The sequence below is a fragment of the Camelina sativa genome, chromosome 1 (genome assembly GCF_030686135.1).
Source record: "Camelina sativa cultivar CO46 ecotype springtype chromosome 1, ASM3068613v1".
NCBI lineage: Eukaryota > Viridiplantae > Streptophyta > Magnoliopsida > Brassicales > Brassicaceae > Camelina > Camelina sativa.
In genome coordinates this window covers 5,024,267-5,043,036 of record NC_141880.1, presented here as the reverse complement: position 1 = coordinate 5,043,036, position 18,770 = coordinate 5,024,267, and the positions used below count along the sequence as shown (strand labels likewise).

General features: G+C 38.8%; 6 protein-coding genes and 1 pseudogene across 10 annotated transcripts; 5 read left to right on the top strand and 2 right to left on the bottom strand.

The window, feature by feature from the left end:
* Positions 1–74: 74 nt before the first annotated feature.
* LOC109133124 (SEED MATURATION PROTEIN 1 pseudogene) lies at positions 75–522 on the bottom strand (annotated as a pseudogene).
* A 284-nt stretch (positions 523–806) lies between these two features.
* On the top strand, positions 807–1,512 carry LOC104777190 (auxin-responsive protein SAUR78-like). Its single transcript, XM_019246047.2, has one exon. The coding sequence runs from the start codon at positions 931–933 to the stop codon at positions 1,348–1,350; it is 420 nt and encodes a 139-aa protein (XP_019101592.1). The 5' UTR covers positions 807–930; the 3' UTR covers positions 1,351–1,512.
* Positions 1,513–1,724: 212 nt separating this feature from the next.
* On the top strand, positions 1,725–4,525 carry LOC104704558 (protein NARROW LEAF 1). Of its 5 annotated transcripts, none has more exons than XM_087499162.1 (6): positions 1,725–2,138; positions 2,304–2,697; positions 2,784–2,933; positions 3,023–3,263; positions 3,343–3,843; positions 3,940–4,525. In XM_087499162.1, the coding sequence occupies exons 2-6, from the start codon at positions 2,305–2,307 to the stop codon at positions 4,335–4,337; spliced, it is 1,683 nt and encodes a 560-aa protein (XP_087355288.1). In that variant the 5' UTR covers positions 1,725–2,138; position 2,304; the 3' UTR covers positions 4,338–4,525. The 5 variants fall into 5 exon arrangements, with proteins under 5 accessions (XP_087355288.1, XP_087355342.1, XP_087355372.1 ...); XM_087499216.1 differs by having other exon boundaries at positions 1,806–2,145; XM_087499246.1 differs by having other exon boundaries at positions 1,824–2,086.
* Positions 4,526–6,848: 2,323 nt separating this feature from the next.
* Positions 6,849–7,988, top strand: LOC147949550 (uncharacterized). Its single transcript, XM_087463769.1, has 2 exons — positions 6,849–7,242; positions 7,420–7,988. The coding sequence occupies exons 1-2, from the start codon at positions 6,849–6,851 to the stop codon at positions 7,986–7,988; spliced, it is 963 nt and encodes a 320-aa protein (XP_087319895.1).
* Positions 7,989–8,720: 732 nt separating this feature from the next.
* LOC104777181 (uncharacterized) lies at positions 8,721–10,897 on the top strand. Its single transcript, XM_087451391.1, has 11 exons — positions 8,721–8,810; positions 8,895–8,941; positions 9,207–9,272; positions 9,344–9,419; positions 9,499–9,537; positions 9,616–9,828; positions 9,910–9,983; positions 10,058–10,106; positions 10,196–10,280; positions 10,391–10,469; positions 10,558–10,897. Exons 1-4 carry the CDS (start codon positions 8,735–8,737, stop codon positions 9,392–9,394), a joined length of 240 nt encoding a protein of 79 aa, XP_087307517.1. The 5' UTR covers positions 8,721–8,734; the 3' UTR covers positions 9,395–9,419; positions 9,499–9,537; positions 9,616–9,828; positions 9,910–9,983; positions 10,058–10,106; positions 10,196–10,280; positions 10,391–10,469; positions 10,558–10,897.
* Positions 10,897–13,542, top strand: LOC104704548 (uncharacterized). The gene is made up of 2 exons (XM_010420615.2): positions 10,897–12,627; positions 12,797–13,542. Exons 1-2 carry the CDS (start codon positions 11,583–11,585, stop codon positions 13,195–13,197), a joined length of 1,446 nt encoding a protein of 481 aa, XP_010418917.2. The 5' UTR covers positions 10,897–11,582; the 3' UTR covers positions 13,198–13,542.
* Positions 13,543–13,576: 34 nt separating this feature from the next.
* On the bottom strand, positions 13,577–15,420 carry LOC104777169 (protein Iojap, chloroplastic). Its single transcript, XM_010501381.3, has 5 exons — positions 15,016–15,420; positions 14,579–14,705; positions 14,329–14,467; positions 14,161–14,249; positions 13,577–14,066 (listed from the first exon to the last, which is right to left on the bottom strand). Exons 1-5 carry the CDS (start codon positions 15,211–15,213, stop codon positions 13,945–13,947), a joined length of 675 nt encoding a protein of 224 aa, XP_010499683.2. The 5' UTR covers positions 15,214–15,420; the 3' UTR covers positions 13,577–13,944.
* Between the last annotated feature and the right edge of the window lie 3,350 nt (positions 15,421–18,770).

The following is an 18,770-nucleotide window of genomic DNA, read 5'->3' as shown; positions in this document are numbered from 1 at the left end:
TTTGTTTCTGAGTATTTCAATAAGTTTAGTCTACTTATGTTGTGTTTATTTGAGGTTAGAGGTTCAAGTTATCATTATCTATAAGAACATGCTTAAGTCTGTTTTATTTAGAGAACAGCATATGTCTAAAGATATCGAACATAACAAACCCATATAACTACACTGTCAGTTCAACGGGGACTATCGTCTGTTCGTGTTCCGGGGACATCTTTGACGTCACGTTGCATCTGTGTTTGGCCGCCAGAGACCAGAGACTGACTGATCTTTTCCCTGTTCGATCCTTGGAGCACTTGAGAACAGCTCTACAGGCTCGGACTCTGCAATCTTGCCTCCCTCTAATGGTGTCTCGTGTTTGTAGCTTACACGGATTGGTTCGTCTTCCGATAGCTTTGCTTGAGCCGTTGCGTACTCTATGTCGTCCTTGTTCTTTGCCATTTTTAGGTTTTAGGGGATCACGAGTGGACACATGAGACGAGATGTCGTATATAAGGAGAGACAGGTTCGACGTGTCCCTTTCCGGAGTTTCGTGCTGGCTTTATATCTTGTTCTTCGTTTCTCTTTGCTTGACACGTTCTTTCTAAATTGTAATGCCAACACATGCAATTTCTTTGTATGCAAGTATATACTTTGGTGGATAAGATGAAAAAACGTACGGAAATGATAATGATTAATATTTTGGATTTGGATGTACATGTACCTGAACGGGAAAAGTAATCTTCAAGCTTATGACTTAAGTGAAGAAAATTAGTCACAAACCCTCATTATAAATGAAATGGCTAAGAATTGAGAGACGTAGCACCTAACTTTCTCTCGCTCCTCTTTTAATACTCCTTTATCTCTTTCTGAGTATGTATCAAGTATTTCTTGAAACAGCAAAATAAATAGAGAGATTGAGAGAGGGAGAGAGAAAAGAGAGCTCTAATAGATACAATGATGAAGAGGATGAGGTTGATGATGATGCTCAGGAGATGCAAGAGCGTGTCCACACAATTGGGACGTTCGTTTTCTTACACAAGTCTCAGAACCCAATCGGCTAGGAGAGATAACCAAGACCATCTCCATGACGTCGACCAAGGCCCTACACCGTCCTTGTACCAGACAGTGTTGGTTGGACGTACGAAGAAACCTTACTTGATCAGTAAGCAACACCTGAAGCACCCTCTGCTCAACGCTCTCGTAGAGAAGCAACAGAGATATGAAGAAGACGATAATGAAGATGGAAGTTGTATAATCACTGTGAAATGTGAGGTCGTTCTGTTCGACCATCTTCTGTGGATGCTCGAAAACGGAGACCAGAGTCACATATTGGAGTCTCTAGATGACTTTGCCCATCTCTATCTGTCCCCTTGATTAGGAGGTTTCACTTGCTTATCGTTTTTCGTATTAAACTTTAAATCCTTGTTTTTTTTTTCCCTTGAAATGTAAAGATTACCAACAGGTGACACTGTGACAGGTCAGTGACTTCTGTTGGTGAAATAACAAGACATCTTACCAAAGTGTGTTGTTTATACGTTTTTTCTGTGCGTCACATTTCTAAATTATGGCACATACTCGTCGTACAAACCAATTAAACCATTACTTTGGCACGTTATCAAAAACTTAACTTATCACTAAGCCTTTATCTTCACTATTTCTTCAGTCTATTCGTAATTACTTCGAAAGATTTGTCTTCTTGGGTTACATGTTATATAGTATACAATGCTTTCTGTATAGTGGGCCAAAATGAGGTTCAAAGCTAATGAAACACAAAGTTGCCATAAACAAGATGTCTAAATCAAAACCAGAAAATCTTTAAGGTTTCTGACATGAAAGCACTAACCCATAATTAAATCACAACCAAAACAAAAGCGCTTTATTTTTTAAGTTCATACAAAGAAAAAGTTGCAAACTTTCGAAAACTTTACCCATAAAGATAGAAATTTTGAATTTTTTTTTTTTAAAATTTAAGCTTAAAAAATAAAAAAGCTCTTTAACTTTACTCTTTTGATGTGCCATTGAACTTATGGCCGCGGTTCGCTTACTGCTTCAACTACGATTTCCGCAGTTGCATAGACATCATCGCACATCCTTCGAAACCGAGTTTTGGGTATTGAGTAACTTATCGTGAGAATTCAAGAAACCATCTTTTTCTCCGCTCAGTATGTGGTAGTCTTAGTGTTCGTCTCTCGGATCAATTCTTTTTGGAATTAGGCTTCCTTAGTTTCTCTGATTACTTGTGTAGATGTGATTACCCATTAACCCGAATTCAAAAAGGCGTGATTTTTTTTTTTTTTTTTTTTTTTTGTGATTACTCCGGTGTTTAGAATGCATCAGTATGGGTCAACCGGTCAACACTGCGAGTTCACGGCGGCGTCTTACTTCTCGTGGCCGACTTCAAGCAGGCTGAGCAACGCTGCGGAGGAAAGAGCTAACTATTTCTCAAACTTGCAGAAGGAGGAGGATGATGATGATGATGAGGTTTCTCCTTTACCTGCCTCTACAGAGCCTAAAGGGCCACGAGCCACCACTTTGCTTGAGCTCATGACTATTAGAGCCTTCCACAGTAAGATCTTGCGTTGTTACAGTCTTGGAACCGCTATAGGGTTTAGGATCCGGAGAGGGGTTCTTACTGATATCCCGGCGATTATTGTGTTTGTGTCTCGGAAAGTGCATAAGCAATGGCTTAGCCCTCTTCAGTGTCTTCCTACTGCTCTTGAGGTACAACATTGAATTCAAAAGTTTTGATGGCATTGGAATGGAAGTTGTGTGATTTGTGAATTTGTTACTTTGGGGGTTTGAATCAGGGAGCAGGAGGGATATGGTGTGATGTGGATGTGGTGGAGTTTTCTTATTTTGGAGAACCTGATCATCAGCCCACTCCTAAACAGACATTTACCACTGACATTGTTGATCATCTCCAAGGGTCTGATCCTTTCATTGGATCAGGCTCTCAGGTACAATCACTCACTCATTTTAATCTGGTGTTGTGGAAACGATTGCAAAGTCGATAACTTTGTATTGTCGTGCTGCTAACCTCAATCAGGTGGCAAGCCAGGAGACTTGTGGGACTCTGGGGGCAATAGTGAGGAGTCAAACCGGGGGTAGACAAGTTGGATTTGTGACTAACCGCCATGTTGCTGTTAACTTAGACTACCCGAGCCAGAAGATGTTTCATCCTCTCCCTCCAGCCCTCGGCCCTGGTGTCTACCTTGGAGCAGTCGAGAGAGCTACTTCCTTCATCACAGACGATCTCTGGTTTGGCATTTTTGCTGGCACCAATCCAGGTTTAGAAACATCATAGGTTTTGAGTTTTAGCATCAAAGAAGCAGCAACCTCCCGCAATAACTTTACCTTATTTTGCAGAGACGTTTGTGAGAGCAGACGGTGCATTCATCCCCTTTGCAGACGACTATGACTTGTCACGAGTAACGACATCTGTCAAAGGTGGAGTTGGAGAGATCGGAGAGGTCAAAGCCATAGAGCTGCAGTCTCCAGTTGGAAGTTTAGTGGGCAAACAGGTGGTGAAAGTCGGGAGAAGCTCTGGCCTGACTACAGGAACAGTGCTGGCTTACGCACTGGAGTACAATGATGAGAAAGGAGTCTGCTTCCTCACTGATTTTCTTGTTGTTGGGGAGAACCATCGCAGTCCGTTTGACCTTGAAGGAGACAGTGGAAGTCTCATAGTGATGAAAGGAGAGGAGATTGCAAGGCCCATTGGGATCATATGGGGAGGCACTGGAAGCCGTGGGAGGCTGAAACTGAAAGTGGGTGAGTGTCCAGAGAGCTGGACCACTGGTGTAGATCTGGGCAGGCTTCTTACACATCTACAGCTTGATCTCATCACCACCGATGAAGGGTTAAAGGGTAATGATTCCTTGATCCTTTTCTTTTGCTTTTTCAAGGACTTGAGCATATAAAAGAACCGAATTGTTGCTGCTTCTTGTTGTTGTATTTGTTCAGCGGCTGTGCGGGAACAACGAGCAGCCTCAACAACGGGGATGAGCTCAATGGTTTCAGACTCATCACCTCCGTATGTGAATCTCAAGAAAGAGAAGAGAAGCCCAGAAGAGAAGTTAGAGGCATCATTAGGACCTCTTCAAGTCCAACATATTGATCTTGAAGAGAGAATAGAAACAAAAGGAGGTACACCGAGTGTGGAACACCAGTTCATGCCGACCTTCAGCGGTCAATGTTCCGCTTCTGCTTGGCCTGAGGCTGCTAGGGAGGATCTTGTATTCAGCCTTACGAATGGTAGTGGCTGCGATGGGGATTTATGTGTTGGACTGCGTTTAGGAGACGATGGAGCTAAACGCAGACGCACTCAAGTGACCATGGAAAGAATGAGACCCGCTGAATAGATTTAAAAAAAGGCTAACCAACTATGAAGATTTGTCCTGGTCTCTCTGCCCACAACTTCCATTGGAAGATTTAGATTGGATATGTTGTCAATATACTTGAACATACCCCTTTGTGTTGTCTACTTCATGTAATGCAACCGAACAACGAGGCACCATTGGTCATAATCCAAGATTTTTCTGTTTTCCAATTTTCGTTATTGTATCAGTCAATTTCTTTATTTTCCCCAAAAACACATGTCAAGCTTGATCTTTTAGCGTTCTTGTTTTTTGCTGTCACCCGAGCTGCGTCTGTTTTATATGTTTTTTTGGCTTTCCTTCCAATACCTGAACTACAACTCTGTTTCTCATCGTCTTCAAGCTATATGAACCACCAAATGGATGACATCAATAGCGTAAAGGCCAACCCAGTCAGAGAACCGATCCTCGAAACTCCGTTGGCTGAGTCTGCGCTTTCAGAAAGTCCATCAGCAGCGGCACCCGGAGCAGAGGATGGTGGCTCGTCATGATCATAATCACCATCATCATTAGGTGAGTCTGCAGGGCGTGGTGGAGATGATACCGGTGAGGCGGTGAGGTGACAAAGGAGAACCAGTAGGTGCATTATCAATCGTTATAGCCAGCACTACTACTTAATATGAAGCACCGAGATGTTAAATGGTATAGTGACGCTACAGAGTCTAGCAGCTGAGCGTTAAGATAACATTCAATCTCATAATTCTACAGTCCTGCGTGGTGTTCACATCATGATAGAGGTATCATCAGGTATGCAAAGTTGGGAAAGTAGTGTGCATGTTAAGTAGCTTTATGATAGCATATGTGACAGTAAAACGTCATCGTAGGAAGAACCGGGAAAGTGAAAAATTCATTCGCTCCAAAATTTTTGACTTGTCACAAAAAAAAAAAAAAAAGGTTTATGAGGTCGAAAATAAGGGGTTTCTTTTTCGGTTTTTCCCATTCGGACAACTCTGTCTTTTTCAATTTTTCTTTCCGGCAGCTCTGTTTCGATCTCTCAGTCACAGTCCCGTTGAGTTAACGTCTCAGAAGTCCCTAAAATAATTTGACAAATCTCCTATCTCCCTCTCTATTCTTCATACTCTCACCTTTTTTAATAAGAGATGGTGAGACGATTTTAGCCTTACAATTTAATTGATTTAGATTCATTTTTATAAATAAAAAAACGAACCCAGCTGTCTTTCGACCCGAGAGAAATCCGACCTGTGAGTTCCTCTCAATCCAGCCGCCGGCGATTCTTCCGACGTCGGAGCTCCTACTGTTGTCGTTCTTCACCAACTCGACTTGAATCAAGTTGTTCTTCAAAATGCAGGTGCGTTACTTCACATTAGAGTAACTTTTGGTTGAATTTGTTTTTTATTTGTAAATTTATAAATTCAATTGGATTTAGATAGAAGAAAGCTTAGCACATTGGGTGTTTTACAAAGGTTTATGGGTCGATTGAGCTATCTATTAGATAGGAAATGGATTTGGCTTTCGATTTCAGTGAATTAAGGAGATTAGAACTCGTTTACCATTCGATTCGATTTTGATAGGAGAGAGAGAAAGTGAAACTGGTAATACTGGTATATTTAGTAAAACTAGTTGTAGTACTAATTATGATTTTTTTTTATATTGGTTGGTTTGGCAGGATACAATATGCGAGAACGTCAGCCTACATTTTAAATGTGAAGATCGCATGTATAGTATAATGTTCAAGAGGAATATAACATTGTTGATGTTAAAAGCAAGGATACAGAGGAAGTTTGGGTTTGTTGTAAGTAACGTTCAGTTGCAGCTGAGCTACAAGCCACTACTGGTAGAAACAGTGGAGCATTGTGAGCTTAATGATGATGAGGATGTTAATGTTTATCTAGACTCCGTTAATTATGAGAAGCGAAGATGTATGTTGTTTGTGAATGTCATCCATTCCGAGCCTCAGCCTGAGCAAGTTCCCATAGTGCCCACAATGCCCACAGTGCCCATTGTGGACCAAAGTTCTGTTGGTATGAACTTTGAAAACCAACATGCGAAGGATGGTGAAATCGGACCTAACACCATTGTTGTCTACGTAGGCAAAGAAAAGGCTGTAGAGGGTGATTCTAATAAAGAGGTTGAAGCTGAATCACGTGATGAAGGTGATGAATATACTGAGCCACGACCTATTGTAGAACCGTGTAAGTATATTGAACCATGGGATGACGATTTGGATCTGACTAAACTTCAAGAATTTCCAAACAAGAAGGCATTGCAAGATGTGGTGGATAGAGCTTCATTCGCTAACTGTTTTAGTTTTGAAATAGAAAAGTCGGACAAGGTGCGTTATGTGGTCAAATTTCCTAAAGAAGGATGTAATTGGGTTTACGAGGTGGTAGGATTCGAGGTACATATATTTTCTCGATTAGAAGGCACAACAAGATGCATACATGCTCTCGGGCTATTCAAAGTTCAAGCAACAGTAAGAGACAAGGCACTCCACAATTAGTTGCTTCTCTTTTACATGGTGATTATCCAGGGCAAATGGAAACTCCACCTCCGAAAATTATCATGGATCTTGTCAAGAAAAAATTAGGTGTTGATATATCATATTCCACGACTTTGAGAGGGAAAAAACAAGCTGTTACTGATTTGAAAGGTAGCTCAAAAGAAAGCTACAAGATGTTGCGATGTTATCTGCACATGTTAGAGAAGGTTAATCATGGTACAAGATCATATGTGCATTGCAATGAGAATAATAAATTCATGTACTTGTTCATAGCTTTTGGAGCTAGCGTTGAAGGATTTAAAGTCATGAGGAAAGTTATAACTATGGATGCAACTTTCCTAAAGAACAGATATAAGGGTGTTCTTGTAATTGCGTCGGCTCAAGATCCTAACCGTCACCATTATCCCTTGGCGTTTGGTGTTCTTGATGGTGAGAATGATGCAAGTTGGAATTGGTTTTTGGAGATGTTGAAAACCGTTGTTGGAGATTCTTCTGAAATAGTATTTATGACTGACAAAAATACAAGTCTCATAAAAGCCATAGCTAATGTGTATCCTCTGGCTCATCATTGTTTTTGTATATGGCATTTATCCCAAAATGTGAAAGGTTATGCTAGTAACGTCAACAAAGACGTTGTTGCATGGAGATTCATGGAGTGTAGTAGGTTTTACACAGTGGCTGAGTTCAACATTGCTTACGCTTCTTTTACGACAAGATATCCTTCTGCTGCCAAGTATCTTGAAGAATCTACCCAGAAAGAAAGATGGGCAAGATGTGTTTTTCCAGGAGATAGATACAACCTAGACACAAGCAACTGTGTTGAATCGATGAACAACGTATTTAAAGATGCAAGGAGGTACTCCTTGATATCCATGCTTGATGCAATACTTAAAAAATTCTCTGAATGGTTTAATGAACATCGGAAAGATGTTGTGTCTGGATCAGACGCAAATAAATTGGTGCCTTTAGTGGAGAACTACTTACATGATTTATGGGCAACTGCTGAGAAACTAAAGGTGACAGAGCTAAATGGTTTCGAACTTGAATACAATGTCATTGACAGTAACGGAAAGCCTTATTTGGTGAAGTTGCGATTGAGAAGTTTCAGTTGCAGGTTTTTCGATATACAAAAGTATCCTTGTGTGCATGCATTGGCGTCTTTCATTACATTCTAAAAATATGGAGGTAAGGATATCGAGTTACATGAGTTGTGTTCTAAGTATTATTGGACGGAGCTGTGGGAAATTGCATATTGCAGGACAATTTATTTAGTACCTGATAAGTCTCGATGGGATGTCCTAGATGAAGTCCAAGATATGCATATCATTCCTCTGGATCGGAAAATAAAAGGGGGAAGAAAGAAAACAAAAAGGTATGCATCTGCTGGGGGAAAACGAGCAAAAACTCGACCTAGGACGCAGAATAAAAGGCGCCGGAGACAAAGACTCCAATGGTTGTTATTTGGATATTCTTGTAATGTTCATGTTTGATTCACCTCTTCATGTATCAATTGTGTTTGGTTTGACGAATATCTACTTTTTATGGCATGACTCCCTCTTGAAACTTAATTTGAAACTTAATTTGAAGTCTATTAATGTTTTCTTCTTTTAAAATATGTGTATATAAGATAGTAGAACTAGCACAACTAAGATAAAACTGGTAAAAATGGTAAAATTGGTACTACTGAAAATAATAAAATTGGTGCTACTACCTAAAACCAGTGTTGACAATGAGTTGACAATACATATTGTATAAATGTTCTACAAAGGTTTCTACTATAAATGAATAATTTTCTAAAATATACTAATTTTAATTTATTTATGAAAGAATCTCAACAAGTGTTTCCTAACACTTTTAATGTCACTTTGTAAATAATAATCAAGTAAGCATGAAAAAGTTATAGAATTATAAGTTTTAACTTATGAAGTTGCAAAAAGCTGGAGAAGAAGATTCTTCTGACGAAGAGCCGGAAGATTTCATCAACGATCCCGACTATGGTAAATATCCTTTTTTTTTTATTCTTTCACCTACTCTTCTCTCTTCTCTGTAGATTTATCTTTTCATGTGTTTACTTTCTTCAGATCCTAAAGCTCTTCAGACTCGTTCCCCTGCAAAATGTGACTCAAAGGTATGTGATCGGTTAAGTTACAATCGCAGATTGCTGCTTAATTATGCTAGAAATCTATGAAATTTAGCATGCCTTGTGATGTAGCAGAATCAAGTTTCGTACTTTTTAGAGAATTTCCATGCATGTTGAAGACTTTGGTTAGTGACCATGAACTTGTCATCTTCATCTTTCCATGGAATGTTTTAAGTTTTTACATTTTTGGAGAATATACCAGCGTGTCTATGTAGTTCAAACCATTGTTCATTCTCTATGGTCTTCTCTTCAGGTGAGAATAGCAGTTGTGGTTGGAAAGTACACTAGTCTTACTGATTCATACCATTCCGTGTTGAAGGTAATTGGATCCGTATGTTTTTTTTTTAAACCAAAAAATTGTTATGCATTAACTTTTCATTTTCACTGCAGACCCTTTTGCAGGCTTCTGTTGCATGTCATAGAGTGGGTTGCAGCCAGTGACCTTGAAGACATAACTGCACAGGAGGTAAGTCTGGCTTTCGTTGCTCTCTGGGTACGGCAAATGCATTTAGTCTCATCAGCTTCTGTATGACTTACTATTGCAGGCGCCAGATGTCCATAACGCTTCATGGGATCTTTTGAAGGTAGGTCAATCTAAATGGAGCCTGGCGTACCAATTCGTTTCGGTCATTATCTTTGACTCAACATTTCGCTTGTTGCAGGGTGCTGATGGTATCCTAGTACCAGGAGGGTTTGGTGATAGAGTGCAAGGGAAGATACTCGCCCCTGAAGTTCAAGTTCCTTTCCTTGGCGTATGCCTGGTAATGCAGCTGGCTGTTGTTGAATTTCCCCGCTCCACTCTCGGTTTTCTTGATGCAAACAGTACAGAGTTTGGACCAGAAACTTCATGCCCTTGCGTCTTATATATGCCAGAGGTACTTGGCCTCTGTCATTTGATTGATTACATGTTTCCCATGTATCGAGTATCTACTTATACTTGTTCAATCTCTTTTTAGGGATCCACAACTCATATGTGGGGCACAATGCGCTTAGGGTCAAGGGGGACTTACTTCCAGGTCGCTGATTGCAGGTCTGCAAAGCTGTAAGATCACTATTAGGATTCATTTCCAAAACCTATATAACTTATTGTTCTTGTTCATTCAGGTACGTCAATGCAAAGTTTGTTGATGAGCGACACCGGCACAGTTACGAGGTAACATTTCAGCTTCTTGTATTTTACATGTTTTTTTCCTTAAGATTTTTTGTTAATTATTGAAAGTGAAATATATGAATTATTAGCAGGTAAATCCAGCCAGATATGATATCAGAAATTGAGAAGGCTGGCCTCTCTTTTGTTGGGAAAGATGAGATTCGGTGTCGTATGGAGGTAATATGCTCATGGAAAACTTGTTGAATGTGTGACTCAGTTTGAGCTTGAACAATATATGAATGCTTTTGTGATGTTGTGCTTCATTTTTCTAGTGGCTTGGTGTGCAGATTGTAGAACTACCAAGCCATCCATACTTTGTGGGTGCTCAGTTTCATCCTGAGTGGAAACCTTCTACATTGTTTCTAGGTTATTGTTGGATAGTGTTATGAATACATTTGTAAGATTCTGTGTTGATGGTGTTTGTGATTTACTAAGAAACACTTTGATACCACAGGTCTTATCGCAGCAGCGTCTGAAAGTCTCAAGGTGAACAAAGTTTCGATAAATGGAGTAGCCAATGGAACTGCAACGGGGAAAGTTCATCAGAACGACATGTGTACAGCAATGGAAACGGGCTTCACCAATCACCACTGACTCAAGAAAGGAACAATTTTACTGCTTTTTTAAAGTTTTTTTTTTTCTTTTTTCTTTGCTTTTAATCAAAGCTTTCGTCAAGGCCAGTCTACATGTATAGTCCCTGAATTTTGTTTCCTTGTCAGAAAGACTTGTTGAGTTTCGTTGTTAGGGTATGGGGAGAGACATGTATAAATATGAATGTGCTTCCTGTTCTATAAGGTTGCTTTTTTGCCTTTCATAGCTAAAAAAATCTATAATCTAGTTTCTTCAGGACTACACAATGTTTCCCCCCTTCAGTTGGAATTTTGTTGCCATTCTCATTACTTGTGTTTTGTCCGATCCCATTTCTCAGTATTCATTGTATCATTGATGTCCCAAAGTGAACAAGTTATGAAAAAAAGTTGATATAAAAATTGCGTCATTATGTATGAAAACAAAACATATCCAATAGATATATAGCTTTTGAAATCAAAGAACAGAATCGCAGATTCATGAAAGCTTTGAGCTTTATAAAAAAAAACGCACAGAGACAGATTGTTAATCTTCTTGTCCTAAAGGAGGCACCTTTACTTTTGGTCTGGTCTGGTTAGGAGACGGTCATCTTTTACTTCTTGCAGAGATTCGCCTCGATTGCTTCTCTTCTCTTCGATTCGACTCTAGGGTTTCTCTCTTCTCGTGTCGTGATTGAAAGTTTCAGTTTTTTTTTGTTTGGGGTATCAAAGAGGGTTCTGATTTCATTCCGTTGCTTCAATCATTGCAATCGCTTCTGTGTCTCGCTTTTAAGCTTTTAGAAGCTATCGAATGCCCTCTTCTGCTTTCTCCATCTTCTTCAACAATGTTCAACCTCCTGTAAAAGCTTGTTGTTGCCAAATTGGCTGATTGTGTTTTCTCTGAATTAGTTTGATGGCAGGAAATGGAATGCCTACATTGGGTCGTGTCAAGGTTTGTGATTTAGCTCCTAGTGAAGGCCTACCTTCTGATTCTTACAAGTTGGCCGTGACTACATTATCTCAATCTCTGGCTCAGTACTCTGCAGCCATCATCCAGTTTCCAACTAGCGATGGAGCTCTCCTTAGATCTGGTCTTGATTCTGCTCGGCTCTATTTTCACCAGAGAGATTCATATCCAGCCGCTAATGATAATATGATCCACACAAATGATTCAAGTGATTGGTGCAAGACCTCTGGCTACTATGCTGATCCTCAGTCGTGGCAAGAGAGTTACGAGTATAGACCCGGTTTGAGTCCCACTGAGCCAACCAATTCTATGGAGTTCCCTCCATCTGGTTTGCCTGATATCTTTGCTTTACTAGGCAAAGCTGCTCGTGTAGTTCTTGATGCCATTGGTTTCTATTTGAACTTGAGAAGCTGTCCTTTTACTGAGATTCTTGATAATGTTCCTTTGAGGAGTAATGAGATATCGTCCTCTGTGTTGTCTGTTTGCTGTTATGCTAGGCCGTCATTTCATGGAGCACAGCACCATAACTTAACAGAAGACGAGCAGCTTATCCTGTATTCAGACCATGATCACCAGCTTGACAAGAGTCTCATCTCGTTTGTGAAATCAGACAAGGCAGGGTTGCACATTAGGGACATGCATGGGCAATGGATTTTAGTTGATATGGATCTTGGTCCTCGAGAGGCTGTTGTATACCCGGGGCTAGCTCTTTACCAGGCTACAGCAGGGTATGTGAGTCCTGCAGTTCACAGAACCGATTTAAACAGTATGCAAGGAAGTATAGAAGGGAGGTTCTCCTTGGCCTTCAAACTCATGCCAAAATCAATGACCAATCTGAGTTGCTCAGAGATGAGAGCTGCAGGTCATGGTGTTGAAGCTCAGTTTCAGCTCCCTGTTTCGGTCGATGACTTCATGCAGAGACCTCACTCAAACGATGAACTCTTTAACAGACAGACTTTGCAAAGCTTCAGCGTCCCTCAATCCCAGGATGGTATAAGAGTCTAACTTTTTAGTCTTACAGTTTAATTTCCATATTTGTTCTTTCATAGCATTTTAGAAGGATTCAGATTGAAGAGAGTCGTAGTTCATAGTTCATGTGATGTCAAGTTACTCCGTAGTTAGAAGTTTTGATCAACAGTAGGTCCTTCCTTATGGTACAGGGTCAATGAAACAGATGAAAAAGCGGAGGAAGAGCGATTCCAGATGCAAACCACTACCACCATCAAAGCGGCTGAGATTAGAAGCGCAGAGAGTTCTGAAGGAACGAGTTCAGGAGATTGCAGACAAAAAAGGAATCAAGCTCAGATTCTGCAACCTCAAGGAGTGCGAGAACAACCACAATGTAATGAACAGCCCTTGTGCGAATATAAAAAGGGAGATTGGGTGGCCGCATGGAGTTCCATTTGTTCATCCTCACGACCTCCCCAATAAAGCTAAAATCGGTTTCCTTGAGACATATGAACCAGGATGGTCTGAAACACATGACATGGAGCTCAATCTCTCTGAAACCGCTCAGGGGAACCAACATGTGACTAACTGTAACCATTCTTTCACCCAATAACTCGTGGTCCTTCCACTGAAACTTAATTCCGAGGTTACCAGTTCATTTATTTGATTGCGGGAGATGAGACAATGAGAGTACCAGTTTTGGTCCCTTGTGTTTCTTGATTGTTCAGATCAGGTTTCAGTGTCAGTGGTTGCACACGCTGTGTATGAGCTAGAGAACAGCAAGATGAGATAGAGCTATGTGAATTACTCCTACTATTTGACTTATTGTACATTGTGTCTTTGTATGGTATACAAGTATAGCATGTACCGAGATTCTCATCTATGATCAAAAATCATTTCATGTTGTATTATTATTCAGTGATTTTGATGAATAAGATTGAGTTCCTTTGATTGGTTATCAAACGAAAATTAATCTAAATACAGGAATCTTGTTGCTGTGAAAAGCAAATTAGCTTCTTAGAGTCTTGGTCAGTGGGTGTTCCATAACATGAAGAATCATCCTAAAGCATACATTACATAAAGCTGCAAACACAGTTTTTTTTAACTCTATCCAACAAACAAATTAAAGCATGTCTGAGATCTCCTGACTGTTGTTGGACCATCTTGGCCAGCAAAATTCATCAACCCCTCACGCCCAGAGCTGTGTAAAGCATCGGAGCATTGCGTGGACAAACAAAATGAAATCTCACAGCCTTCTTGCATCATGCCTCACGGAGAGCCGTAAAGAGAATCAACAAATTTCTCCTTCCAAAACTGTTTACTTTTTTTTCTTTTGCTTTTTGGAACAGAGAGTGCATCATCAGTTCCTTGGTGGTAACTGATCCTCAAAGGGAAGTTCAATTTGCATTGCATTCCCATAAAAGTCTTCCAAGTTGTAGAATGTCCTTTGTGGAGGTAAGAATAAATGGATCACCACATCACCTGAAAGCATATCAATCAACATAACACTGTCAGTTTTTACACCCCACATGACATATCGAGTAGAGGCAGGACATGAATGCAAGAAGAAACTCACCAAAATCTAACAATGTCCATGAATTAGGCTTTACATCTCCATTAGCAACTTTACCGTACTTCTTCTCAGCCAGGTCTCTCATCCTCGATCTGCATACGGTTCATAATGAGAAAGTCAGTTTATGATGTTTTTTGCAACTATGTTCAATAAATCCAAACACTTGTCTACCCAATTGCATCGATTTGAGGGCGGGAGAACGCAGTGGCGATGATGAAAAACCGAGTCCAGTAGACAAGAGGCTTCACAAAGAGGACCTTAATGTCTCCAGCTTTCACGTCACTCGCAACTTTAGCCAATTCAACAGCAACTGCAGCAAATGGATTTACAACGCCAATATCAATATTTCACATTCTTTCAATTCCTAAAGCCAAGCAAGACTGAAATATACTGCAAACGAAAATAAGGCTTTGTGGCTTACATGCTAAACTTTCAGCGTCATCATCAACCTCAGCTGTTGGGGACTTAACATCGTTGCTCTTGAAAACAACCTTGCCATATTTATTGAACAAGTCGTCGAACATCTCATCGGTATCTTCACTTATATTCTGCACAAGACAATGTTTATATACTCATCTTTCCAAGTGTTAACATAGTCAAACCAAAGACAACTCAGCTCAGATATCCATAAGTAGTGAAAGGAACTAAACACTTGTAGCAAATTATAAGAATGTGAAAAGGTTGAAACTTTGAAACTAGAGCAATAAAAAGTTCCAATCTTTTCTCGAATTTGTTAGCAAACAAACAAACCTTGATTTCAAATTAGTAAGTAGTTCACACCTAAATCACTTCATACAACTAACAAAGGGGGAAATTGCAATACAAAAAAACGAAACAGAGGTTAAGATTTGAATGTACCGAGAGAAACCCATCTTCAGCTTCCTTCCCCACAGCAAATCTCCGTGAGTTACTCAGACAAGTCAAAGGTTTGCCTCGCCAACAGGAATTGTATGGTAGCGGTAATGACAATGAAGAAGAAGTCTTTCTAGGTATTTGAGAGGATAAAACTGGTAATCGAAGAACTCCGGCGACGGTGAGACCGGTGAGAGATGTCATTGATCGCTTTGGTAAGAGGAGAGTTTGCGGCAGTTTCGAAAACTTCTCTAGTTCATCGTTGAAAAGCGGATAAGATAATTATAATCCTAAAAACCCTTTGGTGTTTACGTTTAGTTTCTCCCCTAAAATATTAACTTTTAATGATTGAATAATTAGATGATTAGTTCTATTATCAATTTTTTTTATATGATTATCGTTTGGAATGTTATATTGTAAGGTCCTATGCAATCTTCTCTTAATTGACACACATATCGTGTCATGGGCTTATATTTCATTATCGGGCCTCCCATGGCTCTACACAAAATCGTAGAAGAAATAAATGGGCCGGTTTCGAAGAACCATATCAGATAAAAAAACATGCAAGTCAACTTCGAATTCCAAAGCCGAATGTTCTCTTCTCTAATATCTCATCATCATGTGTGGTGTTTAAATTTGGTTAAAGGATCAAGCTAACTCGATTGGTTCGATTAATAGCCCAGGCAAGATTGTTGAGAATGGAATAAATGAGATATGAAATTATCGAAAAGATAAGACTTGAAATGGGGGTGGACCACTAAAAGCATACTTTCTAGTAGGACTGGCCAAAGGACGGGTACCTTTGAATTTTCTCATACCCTTTATCCGATCCGACTCTAACGGGTAATAGAAAAAATTACTCGTACTCGACCCTTAAATAAAGGGTATCCGGAAAAACAGGTACCCGAAAAAAATAGTTGACCCTTTAAATACCCGACCTTTACCCTTACCCGGAAAAATGAATATCCGATAAAAAAAATTGTCAATAATCGCAATAATAATTTTATATTCCAAAATCCAAAAAAAGAAAAATTTATAAATGTATGCAACATATAAGGCCAAAAATTAGAAAATTACAAACTTAAAAAATAAACATAAAATATTAATTCAATTGGGCGTCCAGTTGGACTAAGTTAAATTTAGGTTTTAACTTTAACTCTATAATATATTTATAAATTAATAATAAATAATAATAATACAAAATATTAAAGGGTATTTACGGGTCGGGTAACAAAACGGGTAAAGGGACGAGTAACGGGATGGGTATTGAAAACTAAACTAATACCCTATACTCGTCCCTTACTCACGCGTAATATAATTATAATACCCTTTACTCGACACTAAAACTGCGGGTACTCTTTTTTTTGGAACGGATACGAGCCGAATAACGGATCGAATATGGGTAACGGGCATTAGTACCTAGGCCTACTTACTAGAGTTCCCAAATTGGCATTGATCATTAATCATATACATATATAAAAAAAAATGTCGCATTCTATAATGAGTACATAACACAGAGGGCCAAAAATACTCAAATGTCACAGTCTCACATAGGTCATAATCCCACGGAATCAATCGATATGATTTATGAAAAAAAAAAAAAGAGGGTAGCTACTAGCCTAGACAGACACACACATGTCTCTGCCTGCATATATATAAATTTATATAAAAATTATACGAAGCAAACAAGTTTGGTTGGGGAAGTGTGATGAATTGGACAAGTTTGTGTAATTATAGAGGAAGAGAGGGACATTGCAAATAATACAACCGCACATCTACCTTCCTGTCAACATTTTTATTATTAATATCTCTCCCTTTTTCTTTTATGAGGGTGCCATTTATTTTTCTGTTCATTACAATTCTGACAAATTTGTTTTGTTATATCACATCTACTCAATAACTAAAACATATAATTATTTTTCTTCAAAGATATTGACATTAAAAAAAATCCACACGAAGAAATGTGGTGTAATGGAATTGGAGGGGACGAGCCATTCAATTTTTTCCGACCCCTTTTCCCTTTCTACTACACATTTTCATGCATTCTCTTAAAAGTTGACAGTGAATTAACGTCTTCTCTTGGTCTCACATTTTTAAAAAAAAATAGTTTTGAATATTATATAACAAAATCCATATTTTATTGAGAAAAAGAGTAAGACCTGATCGATTTCACTTGTTTTCTGTTTATATGCGTAGTGGGTGGGAGGGTGAGGTGATTCTTATCTTCACCCGAAACTTTTATATTTTTCAACCATATGCTAATCAATCTTGGCAGATAATTAACACACTAGTTTAATTAATTTAATTAAATATGACAACTTAGTCAATTTGTAGCTATCAACAGAGGATAATACGATTCATATCAAACATGGAAAGAGAGATTAGTTGTGGCATCTGATTCCAATTATATATGAAGAACGTTAACGTGGGGGATGGGATCATGGGAAGGATTAGGTGAAAGGATGAGTACTGAGTAAACATATAATAGAGGGAAGCTTTCTTGTTTTGTTTTATACGTTTTAGTAATTGTTATATAGGCGTCCTCGATAATTACGGCCCCGTCTCGATCTAAAAATTGCCTTGGATCCACGTAACGTGTAAGACTTGAAAAATTCATGAGTTTTTTGCTGCTCTACTCAATTATCACTTTATCAGATAGATTAGGCGGGTCCACATGGGTGCATGAAATCAAGTGCAACGGTCAAAAATATCGTGGACTATGTTAAAGAATATGGGTAGAAGAGACTAGCGAGGGCAAAAAGGAAAAAGAAAGGAAGTGTTGTTGTTATAAGAAATAGGAGTTGTGATGAGTGGAGATTAAAGTCATTGTTTAGTGTGTTTCCTATAGAAGTAATAAGATGTTGAATGTTGTTGACAATGGGCTCGATTGATCTATATATGTCAACCTCCCTTCTCCACCAAAATCTCCCACTAAATTAAACTAACACAACGCATAAATTCCATCTTTTAATTCTTTTGTAACAATATATTTTGACAAAAACGATTATCAATTGTATTAAGTGGTTGTTTGATTTTAAACGATGTATTATGAAATCTACACTCGTGAAATTAATCCATTCTTCATAACGTGTAAAGAGTAAAAACTCTGTTTGGTTTTGGTATATGGAAGTATTAAAAAGTGGACACACATTATTGAGGTTTATGGGATTGTAATGACACATCGCTCCACTTTTCCCAATACATGTGATGCCATCTCGAGCCGTATCCAATTCTTTGCTCAACCAACTTTTCTGATGCCAATGCTTTCACGTATTTTACGTATATCGACATCTAAACATGCCAATGGTGCCATATTGCCATACATATATGTATTAATGCCCATATTCTCTACTTTAATATATATATATATATATATGTGCATCTACGTATGGCATATATGACGTTTATCGGGAATATATATGGTAGAGGACCTTACAAACACTACAAAATAAATTATGAATATAGGGATGATGAAAACGAGATTCCCTCGAGAAAAAAGAATACTAATAAAGTTTGTTACGGAGTATACAAAACTAGAGGTACGATTATGTGACATTGAGATTCTCTCATTATGGTGAGCGGTTGAGATGATGTGCGGAAAATAATAGATCAACGACTTTTTTGTTTAAGTTCAACTAAAGAAAAAGCAAATAAACTACTTTTATCAACTCAATGGAGTCATGCCTTTGCCCTCAAAAGCAGGCACGCCAAAACCATCACACATACATTTATATTCTTTACTTCTTGCAAAACCAATATCA